Genomic DNA, 17987 nt, shown 5'->3' with positions numbered 1-17987 from the left:
AATAATTACTGCTGTCTGCCCGCTCCGTAGAGAGGGTGGTTGCAGCCGGAGGACCGCCTGGAAAACTGGGATACAGCCATAGCCATAGGCTGTATCCCAGTTTTCCAGGCGGTCCTCTGGCTGTTTCCACCCGCTGCATGGAGCGGGCAGACAGCGGGAATCATCACCGAGAGTTCGGGTTCATACGAACCCGAACCTCAGCAGTTTCGGACCATCCCTAATGCCTAGTCATCGACTAGGATGTTTAAAAAAAAAAGTCTGAAAGACAGAGCCCTGACAGATTTAATAAAAACAGCACAATAAAAAAAAAATATATTAAAAAAAAAAATAAATGGGGGAGTATGACGGATCTGCTCGGTTCAGGTTTTTCATCATAGAAGTGGAAAAGAGAAGCAGAATAGTGGCGGAGGGTAAAACGCTGGTGTGAACCTAGCCTAAGAAACCAATGTCAGCATCATCAGCAGGAATGGAGGAACTGACCTACAAATGATACCAGAACCTCAGAGACTAATCCACTGTGATGGGAGAAGACAAGGCTTCTGCATACTACCACAGGTGTCAAACTCAGGCCCTCCAGCTGTTGCAAAACTACAACTCCCATCATGCCTGGACAGCCAACGCTTTAGCTTTCCAGGCATGATGGGAGTTGGAGGGACACCTATTACTGACTGCAGGCCAAAGGAACTGAAACACAAAAGTCTATAGCACAGATAGGGAACCTTCAGCCCTCCAGCTGTGGCAAAACTACAATTCCCATCATGCCTGGACACCCTTTGGCTGTCCAGGCATGATGGGAATTGTAGTTTTGCAACGAGGGCCAAAGGTTCCTAATCCCTGGTCTATAGAAACGCATGAGACTATGGACTGAAATAACGGAACAATCCCAATTGCTCCTTTACATGATGCGGTTCAGCACAGATAAAAACGCTACGGAACTGATGGGCAGCTGCGACAATAATGCGGTCTAGCGGCATAAGTGACAACTAGCGTCAGCAGTAGCCACGCCCACATCCGCTTTACGGCGCTCATTCCAGGAGGCGCGGCTAAGCTTACGTCATTATGAGCGCGACTTGAAGAGAGTGACGTCACTAGTGCGCGACGCTGGCTCCTGCTTTTTTTCAGTTCCGCTAGAAATATAAAGGTACAATTCCGATTTTCTTATGATTGTTGTCCTGGAAACGGGTGTTATATAGTGACAGGAGCTGCTGTCGTGTATGTGGATCTTGGATTGTGGTCTGGGGGGGGGGGGGCTGCCACGACTCTCAGGCCGGATCATGTGTTGTTGGGTTTTTTCTGTCTATCTTCAGCCTGGAAAAGCTGAGTGAGAACCATAGGAGCGTTGATCCAGCTTTCCTAGAACTCTGACTGTTAGACCTGCCCAGCAGGGTGACAGTGTGCTAGGATAAGCATTCTGCTCTATGCATAAGATGTTTAGATTCACTTAAAGCGGTCCCCTGCCTATAGGAGCAGTGTGAGGGATGTTATAGACGAGTGCACTATGTGCACCCAGCACTGAGATGTGAGATCACACTCACTACAAGCTGCTGCAGTGTCGGTCGGTCACTCTAACCACTCTTCCTCTATGCTGTATAGATTGCTATAGTGAAGCAGATTCTAACCTGATCCTTAAAGGGGATTTCCTGGCTTCAAAAAGTGTTGCCCTATCCTCAGGATAGGCCATGGCTGTTAGATTGATGGGGTGTTGACTTCCAGCACCCTGTCCATCAGCTGTCTGAAGGCGCTGCAGTGACTGTGCAAGTGTTGCAGACTCTTAAAGGGATATTGTCACCCCCCTCTTTCTCTATGTGGGTTTTTACGCACCATCCACAGGCTTAGAAGCTTCATCAGCGGACAGTGTCACCTAGGCGCTGCTTCATGGCAGTTTGGCACTCCACTAACCCAGGAGGTGAAGCTCAACTACCATGAAGCCCCGCCCAGGTGACACTGTCCGCTGATGAAATAAAGAAGAGACAGACAAGTTTTATACAGGTATATCTTCAATGTCCAAGAAAAACCAGTGATCCAGAACGCAGCGAGGAAATATGCCTTTATTTCCAAGTTGCAAATTATAACAAGTGATACACCATAGTGCAGGGAGCCCACAGGGATCAGACGCATTTGCAGTGGTTATCAGTGAGCAAGAGTGCGCATGCGCTCGAAACACGCCTGATCTCTGTGGGGTCCCTGTACTATGGGGTTTCACTTGTTGTGATTTGCAGCTTGGAAATAAAGGCATATTTCTTCGCTACGTGCTGGATCAAGTGCACACCAGCCAGGTTTGGATCCGTAGCACCGAGGATTGCCATCAAGGGGTGAGCTGATACTTTTCTTCGTTACTGGTGTATATCTTGAATGTGCAACATCTAAGCTTGTGGATGGTGTATCACTTTAAAGAAAACCTGTCACCTTGGAGAGCGCGGCTGAACCCACCTTACCCCTTAATGCCTAATTCTGACTCATCTCTGCTCATTATAATAAGAAACGAGAAGTGTAGCAGTGATTTTCTGGCAGCAGGAGGGGGTAAGTATTGGGCAGCCTATTAAGGGGTAGGGTGGGTTTGGCCCTCTATTCCCGAGTGACAAGTTCCCTTTAAAGGGGAAGTCTGGTGAAAATTTTAATTAAAGTATTGTATTGCCCCCCAAAAGTTATACAAATCGCCAATATACACTTATTACGGGAAATGCACATAAAGTGCTTTTTTCCTGCACTTACTACTGCATCAAGGCTTCACTTCCTGGATAACATGATGATGTCACCTCCTGGATAACATGATGATGTCACAACCCGACTCCCAGAGCTGTGCTGGCTGTGGCTGCTGGAGAGGATGATGGCAGGGAGACACTGAGGGACACAGGGCACTGGAGGGACACTGAGCATCCCCCTGCCATCATCCTCTCCAGCAGCCACAGCCCGCACAGCTCTGGGAGTCGGGTTGTGACATCACCGTGTTATCCAGGAAGTGAGGCCTTGATGCAGTAGTAAGCGCAGGGAAAAAGCACTTTATATGCATTTCCTGTAACAAGTGTATATTGGTGATTTGTATAACTTTTGGGGGTAAAACAATACTTTAATAAACATTTTCGCCAGACTTCTCCTTTAAGTTTTAAGGAGAAGTCTGGTGAAATGTTTTATTATAGTATTGTGTTGCCCCCCAACATTTATGCAAATCACCAATATACACTTATTACAGGAAATGCACATAAAATGCTTTTTCCCTGCACTTACTACTGCATCAAAGCTTCACTTCCTGGATAACATGGTGATGTCACTTCCTGGATAAAATGGTAATGTAACAACCCGACTCCTAGAGCTGTGCGGGCTGTGGCTGCTGGAGAGGATGATGGCAGGGGGACACTGAGGGACACAGGGCACTGGAGGGACACTGAGCATCCCCCTGCCATCATCCTCTCCAGCAGCCACAGCCCGCACAGCTCTGGGAGTTGGGTTGTGACATCACCATGTTATCCAGGAAGTGAAGCCTTGATGCAGTAGTAAGTGCATTATTTGCATTTCCTGTAATAAGTGTATATTGGTGATTTGCAGTAAATTCTAAATGCAGTAGAAGCCTGAATTTGTCATTACATTAAAGATAGTCAGGCAGTGCCTTTAAATTATAGCAGGTTATGAAGTTTTTCTATGCAGTGCAACTTCATATTTTTATCACAAATTTAACTAGTCTTTATGACCACAGGTCACCTTGAGTGTATGGTTTACGAGTATTACACCAAACAAGTGTGATCATGAACCGGTTACAGCAAGAATACGACGCTTATGCAATTGAAGAACCCAGTGATGAAGAACGTGGGAGCAGCAGGTGAGGATCATGATGTGTTTTAATAATTCAGAGTTTCAAGCCTAGATTGAAATGATATATAAAATATGTGTGTAAAAACACACAGACAAAGGTAATAAAAGTTAATTATTGGCTTCAAAGTTAAAGTGTACCTGTCATTATAAAAAACATTTGACATGTCATAGAGAGATGTCAAAAGTTTTGATCGGTCTAGCTCTACTGTTCAGACCCGGACCGATCGTAAGAATGAGCAGGGAGAGGTCCATGCTGCAGCGTGTCCTCTCTCTGCCTTGTGTCATTAAAGAGTCTGGCTTCTTCGACTTACATTAGGAGTCTAACTCATCACGTGACACAGAACCAGCGTTCTCTTCTCCCAGCTTGTCCTCGCGATTGACATGTCAAAAGGTTTTTTTATGATCACAGTGACACTTTAAACCAACTGGAAAATAAAATTGATGGCTCTTAGAATGCCAAGATGAAAAAAAAAAATTGCTTTGTCCAATGGGTTGATGACCAAGCTTTTCAACCCTGAGGGTTCGTGCACACTTGGGAATTACTGCGTATGACCCGCGGCGGATTCCGTCGGTTGTACCCGCACGCAGCGCCGCGCATCTCTCCCCGTGCCATAGACTCTATTCTATGCACGGGTGGATTCCGCATTCCGCCGAAATAAATGACATGTCACTTCTTTCGGCGGAATGCGGAATCCGCCCATGCATAGAATGTCTATGGCACGGGCGGAGATGCGCCCCGCCGCGGGCTGGTACGAGCGATGGAATCCGCCGCGGGTCATAGCAAGGAATTCCGTAGTTTGCACTCCCCCTCGGGTGAAAGCAGAGGCCACAATATCTGGTTGCACAAGTGGTTAAATTTCTTGACTATCACAGCCTTACCTAAATAGGATCATAGGTGACATTGAAAAACAGTCACATACAAGCCTAGTGGATTGAGCTTTATTTCTGAGAAGTGCGGATGTTACAACTGTGAACTTAAAAGACACGGATAATTTTTTGGGCATTTTCCCTTCAATTCAGTACAAGTCGGTGGGGCAGAAAATAATGTTTTTCGAGTTACAAACCTTAATCAGTGTTCACATGTGAGTATTAATAATGGGATTTATAGTGACTATTTTCCTTCTGTCTTGGAAGCTCCGAAGATGAATTAGATATTCTTTTACATGGAACCCCTGAGCAGAAACGCAAGTTGATTCGTGAATGTCTCACTGGAGAAAGTGAGTCTTCTAGTGAAGATGAGTTTGAGAAGGAGATGGAGAAGGAGCTTAGTTCTACCATGAAAACAATGGAGGGAAGGTGGCAGAGTCGTATCCCAGGTAAATTCATAGCTTTTTAGGATAAAAGAAATAAGACTCTGTTTACAAGGCTGTCCTAGTTCTGTTTTATAAGATCTGTGTTGTCTGTTTTGTAGTGGATCCCATCAGTTCTATTAATGATATTATTTAGTTATCATTGATCTTTTGGGTTTCCATTTTTTAAGAAACAGAAATGCAAAGCTGACGACACAGTTCTGCACGTCACTTCTACTGGAATTTCTGAGAATAATAGTTACTGATTATATGACCGGATTGTACCGTTACACATGGTCTAATATTGATCCAGTTGCACAAGAAGCGTACACAACTAATATAGAGCCTCTGTCTGCTCCAAAGCCCTTACAGTGAACGGTCTATAATAACTCAAACAATGCTAAATCCGATTGAATCTTTTACTCGCTTGCATTCCCCCACTGTGAGGCTAGTTTGACATGGGCGTCTCAATTCTTGAAGCAGAATTCAAATCTACATTTATTTCCGCTTAAAAAAACAAACAAAAAAAAACTACCATGTGTGCATATAGTTGTTGACTTCTCATTAAAACCATTGGGACTTAGACTCCATGCAGACTGAAATTGGTCAGTGTGATCATACCCTTAGAGCAACTCGTAGAACCTCAAATGGATGACTCCGAAGTTTATTGAAAATATTTCATACATCTGGCTAATTTACTTGTCGTCTTTGTATTGTAGATGCCTCTACAAGTGCTGCCACAGCATCGGCAGAAGACGGCAATCAGCAGTATTATGATGATGTGTACTTTGACTCTGACTCTGAGGAGGAAGGTAATTTAGCATCCTATGGGTAGCAGGATATGAATTGTGATCTATAAAGAGGTTACATTAAAGGGCTTAGATGATCACCAGAGGTTGATCTACTGTAATTCCAAGTTGTCAACTAATGCTGTATGTTTATAACTCAGTAGCATATATGAATGTAGGAAAATATCTTTTTAGTATACCTTCCATTAGTCTGTAGTTCCCCTTTCCCTGCCTCTGGGTTCAGAAACCTCCCCAGTCACCAATAAATCTGTCCAGTGTAACAGTTTATTATAGAAGATGGAGGAAGGGGATGCAGCTGCAGTTTCTCACTCAGTGTGGAGCAGCAGGAGACTGACCTTTCTGCATAGCTCTGATACCACACCAGAAAGAACTTATCTGCCCTGCAAGCTTAAAGAGGGAAACTGGACATGTGTGGAAACAAACAATCGTATTATATGTCATCCACATCTAGATTTTCATTTTATATTCTTATGGCTTTCATAAAAAAAAAAAATCCCGTTTCCCGTTTAAACTTTCAATCTCTGGAGGAAAAAAAACAACTTTGACTTCAGATTTGTCTCTATGACATAAGTTTTAAGTTTTGTTCGGTCGAATCTGGTTGCTCCACAGATCAATAGGAGAGAAACACATGCCTAAGCTCTTCACTCCCTGGCTGGCAGTGATCAGAATCCAGCTTCTCTGAACAGCCCTATTGTAAGTCTATGGAGCCTTTCCAATGCAGCCAGATGGGAAATAAAGCACGTTACCATATGCTTCTTGGTTTAATATTTAGAGATTGATCTATTTCTAAACACACAGACACTGAGCGATCAAAACTTTTGACATGTCACACTTTTTTTTCTAAATGACAGGGACATATCTCAAGATTATAACCAGAGATGAGCAAATTTACAGTAATAACGAAGTGAAGGGTAATCCGCTCATCAGCCTGCTGCTTTTTGACTCACTGCCACTCCTTATTGGGTTCTGGGAAAAGCTGGATCCAGTCCTGGGAAACTTCTCCCAATTTGGGTATGGGCGTGGCCACAAATGCGGGCGGGCTGCGGGATTTCGTAGTGAGGTCATACCCTTACCCAGGACTGGATCCAGCTTTTCCCAGCATTTAGGGAGGAGCGGCAGTGAGTAAAAGGCAGCCGGCTGATGAGCAGATTGCACTTTTCTTTTTTTATTACTGTAAATTAGCTCATCTCTAATTATAACTATACCACCTAGGCACAGTACTGGGACCCCACTGACCACAAGCTCAGGGCCTATGTTCCTTGAGTGAATGAAATGGCAGCACACTTGCTGGGCTGCTTCTACATTGACTTGCTATGGAACTGCTGAAGATAACTGGTTGCTGTACTCTATCTTCAAAAGTCTCATAGTGAATGAGTGGAGCATCAACAAAGGATGTGCCCTATTTACTTCCGGGAAAAGTGTGATCTTAACAGTTAGACCCCCACCACCCAAATACTTAACAACCACTATGCTCTTAGATGACATTTTGCAGTCTTGGAATAAACCCTTTTCATTGAACTTTTTCATAGGAGCTGAAAATGGAAAGAAGCAAAATCGCAAACAAAAGCGTAAAGTATTGACTAATGATGATCTTCTGTATGACCCACATGAGGATGATCGCCATCAGGAATGGGTAGATGCCAAAAGAAGAGGGTAAGGCTATAAGACGTCTTCTGTCATATAACTAGAATTATATGACATTATATGACATATGAAATTATTATATGACATATTATTATATGACATTAATTATTAATTATTATGACATATGAAATTATATGTGGAGCCTTCAATGACCATTGAGGTAACAGATGATGTATGTGCTTTATATGGTGCTTTCATATTCTAAACGACACGTGTCAAACTCAGGCCCTCCAGTTCCAAAACTATAATTCCCATCATGCTTTGGCTGTCCAGGCATGATAGAAATTGTAGTTTTGTAACGGCTGGAGGGCCTGAGTTTGAGACCCCTGTTCTAAACTGCAAGCCTGGAAGGAGGCTCACCAAGCCTCATGTTACAGTGCTGTAGGTACCTTCTTATGGTACCATATTTTCCATCATTATCCATGTTTTTTACATGAGGATAACGCCATATTGTGGTATGTGGTGGAATATGGCGGTATGTTTCTCATAGATTCTGTGCAAATCCTTAAACTATAAAACCAGCCAGACATAGCTTTCTATTACAAATCTCTGCAATAGGGATGTATGGTAAAATTGGTGACTACTAGTAAATATAGATGTTACTTGGGATATTTTGTGAACTTTCTCTTCAACTTCTAGTTACCGAAATATCAGAAAAAGGAAGCAATCGCAGACTAATTCCACCAAACCCAAACCACTCCCCAGCAGTGACGCCATTTTGAACTGCCCTGCCTGTATGACTACCCTGTGTTTGGACTGTCAAAGGTACGGACACCTAATATGTATTTAAAGGAGTATTCTAGTATTGTCAAAGTTCATTGTACAGTTTTTGCAATATATTATGTGTATGAATTCCTCGAGATCTCTGCTTGTCTTCTGGCGTCCATTCACATCATACGCAGGTTTTTTACAGCAGTATTGTCATGAGAAAGAAGAGATTTGACCTATGATCACAACTGAGGTGATCTATGAAGATTTTAAGTCCACGTTGCATTTTTACCTAGTTTTTATGCAGATTCACATTGATTTGGGCCGTTGCGGTAAAATAAAGCCATGTGTGAACACACACAGTCTATCCTAATCAAATAGTAACAGCAACATACACACAGAACTATGAGCTGCCACAAAGGACCTGATAGGGGATGATTCATCCTGTAGTTTACAGGAAGGAAGCTGACCCAGGATAGACCACTTCCTCTCACACATTAAAGGAGAGCTCAGACCAAAACTATTTTTTATATGATATTACATAAGTAAAGTTAGACAAATTCCTAATACACACTAATTATGGGAAATGTACATCTACTCGTTCAGGCAGGCTTCAATCTCTCTAAAAAAAAAAAAAAAAAAAAGTGACTTCATGACCTAGGTATATGTACCTGAAGTGTCCATCTGGGGGCACGGTATGTGTATAAGTAGAAGTTCTCCCTCCCTGTGCCCCAGTGCCCGTACAATCTCCCTCCCTCCCTCCCTGTGTTGACTGTTCCCATGCAATCTCCCTCCCCGTCCTTCCCGGTGCCCATGCATCTCTCTTCCTCCCTGTGCGATCTCTGCGACGGAGGGAGATCGCACAGGCACCAGGCAGTACAGGAAGGAAGAGAGATGCATTGGAGGGGGGGGGGGGGACGACATGATTCCACTACATATACTTTCTACATAGACTTCTACTTCTATACTTCTACATATATGGCGCCCCCTGCTGGACACTTCAGGTACATACACCCGGGTCATAACGTCAACATTTTTTTAAGAGAGATTGAAGCCTGTCTGATCTACTAATTTGATGAAAAAGCACTATATGTGCATTTTCCGTAATTAGTGTACATTAGGAATTTGTCTAGCTTTGCTTATGTAATATTTTTTTCATTTTGCCTCAAGTTCATCTTTTAGGCACTGTGATTTTCTGTGGGTCAGACTAGTGATCACATGACCCAGTCACAGCAATGAAACTCATGGATGAATTAAACAAATCGCATGGTGGCATGATGGTAAGGGTGCATATGATATGGGCTATAAAAAATGGAGTCCTTCTATCTATCTAGCAATTAATTTATCTTCAACTAATCTCAAACACTGTGTTATGTTCAACTTACTAGAAGAATATATTAGCTGCATGAATGCTTTGAGTCTAAAGGCTGTAATATTCTTTGCAGACACGAATCCTATAGGACTCAATACAGAGCCATGTTTGTCATGAACTGTACTGTCAACATGGAGGAGGTTTTAAAATTTCCAGAACAGCCCATGAAGAACAGACGAAGGGAGAGAAAGAAGATGAAGACTCCTTCTGCAGATCCAGCAATGGAAACGCAAAGTAAAGAGGTGGCCTTGTATCATCCGGTGAAATGCAACGAGTGCTCTACAGAGGTCGCCATGTATGACAAAGAGGAGGTCTACCACTTCTTTAATGTATTAGCCAGCCACAGCTAGGACAGGAGCCATGGCCCTCTATCTGTGATGCTGCACGTCACTTAGTTTTTAATTTTTTTTTTTCTTTTATTGATTTGGATTTTTTAGCTGTAAAATATCTTCCTTCAAGAGACTTTAAAAAAAAAATTGAGACACTGAAATTTATATATTTTTTTTTCTGTAAATCATTCCAGTGACTTGAAGCTAGTACACCCAGATATTACTGGGAATGTATGGGTAGCGTTTCTCCTGGATCAAGATCTGTAAATAATGTCTGACATATTTTCCTTCACAATTATATATTGGTCTATTCTTCAGAACCCATATATTCAGTGTTTGTTTGTTTTGTTTGTTTTTTTTAATTGGGTCAATCTAAAGGGGAACTCCAGCCTAATCTATAAGTCTGGTGCAGGCAGGGGTTGGAACATATTAGACAATCTATACTTACCCATGCCTGGGTCCCTGCAGCTCAGTGCCACCAGCTGTCTGACAGCTGACAGTCTCTTGTTTCTCCCACATTGTGCATGTCGTGTCATGTCCTGGCGGGAAGTATCCGCACAGCTAGACAGTTATTGCAGCGGTCACTGGCCGAGCAAGCATTTGTTAACCGGGACGTGATGTGGCAGGAGCTTCAGGAGACTGGCAGCTGTCAGAGAGCTGGTGAGGCTGCTTTACTATGTCCCTCTACCCGCACCCAATTTGTAGATTTGGCTAGAGTTCTCATTTAACATATTTGTTAATTTAAAGCGGTTATCCAGTGAAAATCTTTTTTCTTTCAAATCAACTGGTTTAAGAAAGTTATATACATTTTGTAATTTACTTCTATTTAAAAAAATCCCAAATCTTCCCATACTTATAAGCTGCTGTATGTCCTAAAGGAAATGTTGTTTTCAGGGTGTTCCCTTTACCTCCATACCCCTGTAAAGGAGACTATGCACCTTCAGTAGCTTTTGGCCACCATGATTCCCCCATTCTCATGCCTGCTCGGCATGCCTGCCAGACACCGATCCTATAAAGTCACTTCTGCCTCCTTTTCCTTCATCTAGAGTGTAGGAATCATGATCTACAGGCAGTAGTTACTAAACATCCCCATGATGCATTGCTTTGACATCACATAGGTATGGGTGGCCAGGTAAGGACTATCTGCAGCTATAGTATAGATCATTAGAAACCATGAGCTAGCCATATATACATGTTTTTTGCGGGTTTTTTTTAACTATTAACGCTAAACGATCGCAAACGAGATTGTTTATCGTTAACCTGAAATCGTTCACCATATTACACAGAACGACAATCGTCAGTTATGATCGTTACTATGATAGTTTGTTTCCAGCAAAACAATGAACAATGTGCGATTACACTGAACGATTAGTGAAAAAGTGGGGAACTTGAGCGAACTAATGTGGAATTACAGCGAATGATTAACGATAATTTTAGGTTCAGATCTAAATCAACAATTAACAACACACAAACGATTTTGCGATCGTTGCCTGAAATTATACTGAACGATTATTGTTTAAATTCGAACGATATAACGATTTTTTGCACAATAATCATCCTGTGTAATAGGGCCCTAAGGGGTAATAAACACAACGATCAGCCGATGATCGTTGCCATCGGCTGATCGTTGATATAAGTTTGGCTGAGCAGCCTGTCAGCTGGGACAGGCCGCTCTGAAGCTGGAGCGCAGCATTACAGCATGGACAGGTTATGTATACAGTTTAAACAAGGGTTGCAAGGACATCGGTAACTATGTTCATGCAGCCCTTGTTAAACAATTATCGGGCCATGTAATAGGCCCAGTAAACGAGCGTCGATCTAGCAGATCGGTGCTTGTTTACAGTTATTATCAGTTATCAGCACAGTTAGGCTGTCAGCTACTGTATGTCCTGTGTAACACTAGCGGCGGAAAGGGCATAAGTGGTTGATATGAGGAAAGATTGTGGTAGAAGAGAGATGACATCTGCTAGTTACGCTCTTTCTGTAACTCCTGTCCTCCATACTTGCACAGATCCTACTTCTGACTCTTGGGAAGAGAGAACACCTCTTTGTGTTTTTGCTCATGTTTGTAGCAATTATATTGTTGTGCTTGTTGAATCGGTTATTGATGGTTACCTAAACTTGCAGACTAACCCAATCGTAATAGGTTTTATAGGTTGTACAGCCCGGGAGTTACATAAACAGCATAACTTGCGCGGCTACTAAGGGGCTTACGTAAATTGTATAACTCTTGTGTAACGCTCCCCGAACAATCTCTGACTGTTGTTTAACTGCAATCTTGGAACTTTTTAAGTTTACTTGAGAGACTTTGGACGCAAAAAGATTCCACAGATAGAGAATGCTGTGATTTACATCTGTCCATCTAGAGATCCCTGAGGGGCCCAGAGGTTTACCAAGCCCCCCCCCCCTCTGCAATCTCATACGTGGGGGGGGGGGTGATAAATTGGAAAACCCCTTTATCTGGCTTATGCTTTTTAAAAAAATAAAAATAAACCTGCTTCTTTTCAGAAACAGCACCACTCCTATTATCAGTTTGTGTGTGTGGTACTACATCCCAGTTAGATTAAAGTGAGCCCAGTTGTGATACTAAACAAAACCTGAGGACAGGAGTGGCACAGATGATTATTATTATTATTATATTTTTTTTATTTTAATTAAAGGCTATTTTTTTCTATTCCTGTATAACCTTTAAAGTGCTAAAAATGACTGCCTAACAAAAGGATATTATCTCACAGAGGATGAAAGCAGTTATAAGTTTATTTAGAAGTGAAGTTTACAAAGTAAAAGCAATACGTCATGACTGAGACCCCCGTAAAGCAAGTAGAGAGAGGGTCTGACCGTACACAAACCTAAAAGCTTTTAAAGAGGTTATCCAGGATTAGAAAAGGCACAGCTACTTTCTTTCAAAAACAGCACCACTCCTGTCCAGGTTGTGGGTGGTATTTCAATTTAGCTCCATTCACTTCAGTATAAGGGTACATGCACACTACGGAATGCCGACGGATAACCCTTTGCGCATTCTGCAGCTCGCACCCGCCCGCTGACTGTTGCGAGCGCGCGCATCTCCGCCTGTGTCATAGACTTCATTCTATGCACGGGTGGATTGCGCCCTCAGTCCAAAGAATGAACATGTTCAGCTTGTTCATCTCTAATGACAAGGTTGGAGTTACACTTGTAAAATAGGTTGATATGTTTGTTGTGGTGAGCGTACAAGCTATTGTTTCCTGGACTATGATTCTGATTGACTTTCCTGTACCATACTGTCTTTCCTGTTTCTGACCCAACCCTTTGACAGCTGCGCCTCGCGCCAGTGTACAACCCAGTCTACCGAATAGGTGTACCTGCCTGACCTCCCTGGTGTCACACACCAGTACCATCTGTTCTGCTGGGGGGGGGGGGCAGCTATCTCCAATACCAGGACCACACAAGGGACCTGGAACCCGCTAGCAACAGACGTTCAGCTGCATCCTGGAGCAGAATAAAGGTTGAAGTACTGGAGCCTGAGCTTGGCCCAAAGCCAAACCAATGTCCACACACACTGCAATTAATTGCTGCACGTTTGCAATATGTTTCCCAAAGGATATAATATTGTGACATTCAAGAATTTTTCCAGGAAATCACAGGATATTACACAATCGTGTTCTGCCTGCACATGAGATTACACAAGCATGTTTTAGTAATACTGTAACAGCTAAAACCTTAATCTGTGTATCGAAGTGTTGTACTAATGCCCTCAGAGCATTTTATATATAAGGCCCCAGAGTCCAGTTAATGCCTAAACAAGCACTATCTCTTGTAGATTGTATGCCCTCGCGGGCAAGGTCCTCTATCCCCATGTACCAGTCTGCCATTTATCTTATTTATGTAACATGTTTTGATCTTGTAATGTTCCTATTTGTTAACCCTTATCACCTTTGTAGCCGCCTGTGGCCTGCTGCTCTTCCAGCTGCAATGTTACATACTCATTTACAATTGCCTGCTGAGCCAATGACTGGGGTGGGACACTGCCCCAATCGCTGACTGGCTAAGCAGGCAATCACTCAGCCCGACTGTGACTTTGCAGCTGGAAGAGCCGTTAACTTTATTATTTTCCCACACCCCCTGCCTTCCGTCCTTCAATTTCAATTTCCTTTAAGCGTATAGGTCTCATTCTCACTTCTATATAAAATATATAGGGACATTTATCAAGAAGACTAGCATACTTGTATGCTAGTCTTAAAGCCCCACCCCCATTTACCGGACGGATTTATTAAGGGCCCTATTACATCAACAGATTATCTGACATTTTTTAAGCCAAAGTCAGGAATGGATTTGAAAAGAAGAGAAATCTCAGTCTTTCCTTTATGACCTGTTCTCTATGTATACGCCATTCCTGGCTTTGGCTCAAAGAAATCTGTCAGATAATCTGTTGGTGTAATAGGGCCCTAAGAGGCGCATGCTGGAGCAGGTGTAGATTTCTGCATGACGTAAACCATGATGAATTAGGGTCCATTTACACAGAAAGATTATCTGCCAAAGTTTTTAAGCCAAAGCCAGAAACAGACTATAAACAGAGATCAGGTCATAAAGGAAAGCCTGAGATTTCTCTTCTTTTAAAATCCATTCGTGGCTTTGGCTTCAAATCTTTGGCAGATAATCTGTCAGATAATCTTTCTGTGTAAATGGACCCTTAGGCCACGCCTCCGCACCCCCTTGCCTGCTCCTTAGGCAAGTGGGGCTTATAGGGGAGTAATGCTATGGACGTTTGCCAGTGACGCATTTTGATCAATGTGTTCCATAGTGTAAAAAAAACATGTATCATATAGCAGATGCATTTTTTTTTCTTTTTTTATAATTCGTTCCATATTGGGTCAATATTTGCTCCACATTTTTTTTTGTTTTCCGTCCATATTTGTTCCGTTTTTAAGAATTAAATGGGTTGTCCGACAACTAGAAGATGGCTCACTTTCTTAGATTCCATGTCTCTGACGTAAACTTTTCTGAGCCGTGGGAATTTTCCCACAGGGGATGTCAAACACCTGCACAGTATCTCTATTGCGGAGACACTGTACAGCAATTGGACGTTGCGTGCAGGTGTGTTTCGCCCACATCTCAGAGGGGAGGGGAGAAAAAAGTTTCAGCACAGGAGAGCAGAAGGTTTTAGCTAATTTTACAAAAGTACACATGTAAAAGGTGGAGCAAATACAGACATGGGAACCATATAAAAATGTTAAAAATGTCATCAATAGGAGCTTTAGTGCTGAACTACATTGAAAAGAAGCGACTTATTACCGTGTTTTGTCCGCTCCTATTGAAGTCAAAAGAAGCTGGGTTTTGGGGACTGTGCTGTTTTGGGCAAAAGGGTCTTTGGTTTACCACAAGTAAGAGTTGCCTTAGCACAGATTTTTCAGTTTCCTCAAGAACAAAGGAAAACTCAATGCATGTGTAAACCCAGCCTTAAAGTGTCACTCGTTTCAATAGTAATCAATATAGGAATCAATAGTACAGGCGATTTTAAGAAACTTTGTGATTGGGTTTATTAGCCGAAAAATGCATTTTTATCATGAAAAAGCCGTTTGAAGCCCTCCTCCCCATCTTCATTGTTCTCTTATGGAGAGGGGAGGGGTGGAGGGAGATGAGGCACCAAAACAGAGCAACAAAGAGTTAATTTACAACGACATCACTGGCTATTTCCTCTGAGGTCAGCACTGACCTCTGAATATTGGCTTTTACACAGTTCCACACTGTGTAATCCTTTGTTCTCTGCTGCCGACTAAACTCCCTCCTCCCCCCTCTATAGAACAGACAGAATGTAAAAGAGTGGAGATTTCCTGATAATAAGCAGTGAATGAGAGAGAGGAGGGGGGGGGGGGGGGGGAGACATGGGAAAAGGCTTTTTACATGCAGATAATGGCATATTTGCCTAATAAACCCAATTAAAAAGTTTCTTAAAATCGCCTGGACTATTGATTTCTGCAAAAAAAAATTTAATCAATAGTGACACTTTAAACATGTATGATGATATTGGTGAGACAACCCCACTCTTGTCTCCAGTTCAGGTGTGGTTTGCAATTAAGCTCCATTCCCTTCAATGAAACAGAGTTGCAAAGCCCCACCTGTAGAAGAAAGTGAACATGTTTTTCTAATGCTGGATAACCCCTTTTAGAAATAAAACAAATAAATAGTAACATCAAACAAATCAAATCCCCAAACAGATTGTAAGGGCTAAGAGATGGGATAGCACTAAAAACATGAGAAAAATAAAGAATTCAAGTTGCTCAAGAAAGAGTATAACGTTACTGGTATCAGTCACCCATCGGGAGATGAGGTCCCAAGCTTCAAGAGCTTCATCAGGATCTTTAAAGAAAACAGGCTTTCCATTGAGGACAGGGAGAAGCGAATGTTACGTTGATGATGTTCTTTACAGACTGAAGAGAAGGTCCTCCTTTTACCGACAATGTGAGCTGAGAAATCTTGGAAGAGCAGTTCTTTAAGAGCAGAGTGTGTCCTTCGTAATGTAGAAAGGAGAGAGAATGGTATGCCCTCACGAGGTGCAGTTTCTCCCAATATTTTAGTAGCTTAAAGATGACCTGATGAGGCAGATAACTGTGGTCAGGATGTTCTAGGCCAATCCTATGGGCCTGTTCCATCTACATAGAAGCAGATGGATCAGGGCAAGTTCAAAGCTCTAGGCAGACAGACAGAAGTACACTTTCTGGAGATCTCTCACCAACTGAGCAACCCCGATAATATGAAAATGATTGTGTCTGCTGCAATTGATTTTATCTTTCTTCAGTGTTGTTTCCTCCCCTCTGCTATCTGAGGGCCCTAGATAAAGATGAGTCTGGGTCACCTGCGAGGCCTCAGAATCAAGTTGTACCGGGGGGGAAGGGGAAAGCATACTTTAAGCCGTGTTGTGATTCTCATCAGAAGCATAGTCTGTGAGCCAAGGCTGGAGCAGAGGTCTTGGGCGAACCGAGGTATGGGCCGTAGTCACTGGGACAAAGAACTCCGGGTCATGTGATCTGTAGTGGAAGAGGGAAAGACTTGATTCCAGCATAGCATGCTGGGCAGGTCAAAACCAGGCAAAGGTTTCTGTTTGGAAGGTAGGCCGCAAATTCAAAAATTCTTAGAATGAGGCAATATAAAACTCAATCTATTCCTTTTGACTAGATAAAAATATGTAGGCCCTGGGGGGTGAATGGCTTGATGGGGCCAAGAATGGAGGTGGATTATTTTAGGATATGGCAGAGCAGTGCGAGACATGTCTGCTTAGTACATAAGGTCAGACGTAAACCACAGAGCAATACCTGGGCAGATAATAGACCTGTGTAATGTGGCCTTCAAGCGACTCTATACCCACAATCTGACCCCCCAAACCACTTGTACCTTCGGATAGCTGCTTTAAATCCAAGATCTGTCCTGGGGTCCGTTCGGCAGGTGATGCAGTTATTGTCCTAAAAAACAACTTTTAAACTGGCAGCCTCGTGCCCAATGGGCGTGGCCTAGATTGTATATGCATTAGGCTGGCACAACCTCTCTGTCCCACCTCCCCGCCCTCTTCATCATTAGGAATGCTCCAGGCAGATTGTCTTTTATTCCCCACCTGTGTCAGCACGGCACATGGGCTGGATCGTTAAGCACCTCTGCAATGTTCACACAGGAGTAAATGTTTCAGTGGCATTCCTAATGATGAAGAGGGTGGGGAGGAAGGACAGAGGAGTGGTGCAAAGTTAGGGCACAAATACTCCCATTTGGCACGGGGCTGCAAGTTTAAAAGTTGTTTTTTTAGGACAATAACTGCATCACCTGCCAAACGGACCCCAGGACAGATCTTGGATTAAAAGCAGCTATCCGAAGGTACAAGTGGTTTGGGGGGGGGGGGGGGGGGGGTTCAGATTGTGGGTACAGAGTCGCTTTTAGTGACAACTACAGTATAAGAGCAGAACTATGTTGCTGCTTATAAGAAAAAAAAATCTGCAACCTATGAACATTTAGGTGCATTAAAAATGGACTCCTCCTTTAAGGTGTAGCTGTTATATCTACTTTT

At 42.9% G+C, this 17987-nt stretch overlaps 1 protein-coding gene across 1 annotated transcript; it reads left to right on the top strand.

Annotated features, from left to right (window-relative positions):
- The first annotated feature begins 1067 nt into the window (after window positions 1-1067).
- EAPP (E2F associated phosphoprotein) lies at window positions 1068-10094 on the top strand. The gene is made up of 7 exons (XM_069950895.1): window positions 1068-1141; window positions 3692-3814; window positions 4942-5123; window positions 5816-5908; window positions 7435-7558; window positions 8189-8314; window positions 9703-10094. The coding sequence occupies exons 2-7, from the start codon at window positions 3741-3743 to the stop codon at window positions 9977-9979; spliced, it is 876 nt and encodes a 291-aa protein (XP_069806996.1). The 5' UTR covers window positions 1068-1141; window positions 3692-3740; the 3' UTR covers window positions 9980-10094.
- The last annotated feature ends 7893 nt before the right edge of the window (window positions 10095-17987 follow it).

Source organism: Dendropsophus ebraccatus, chromosome 13 (assembly GCF_027789765.1).
Source record: "Dendropsophus ebraccatus isolate aDenEbr1 chromosome 13, aDenEbr1.pat, whole genome shotgun sequence".
NCBI lineage: Eukaryota > Metazoa > Chordata > Amphibia > Anura > Hylidae > Dendropsophus > Dendropsophus ebraccatus.
Note: the sequence above shows the minus strand (reverse complement) of the source record. Positions and strands in the feature narration are given on the sequence as shown.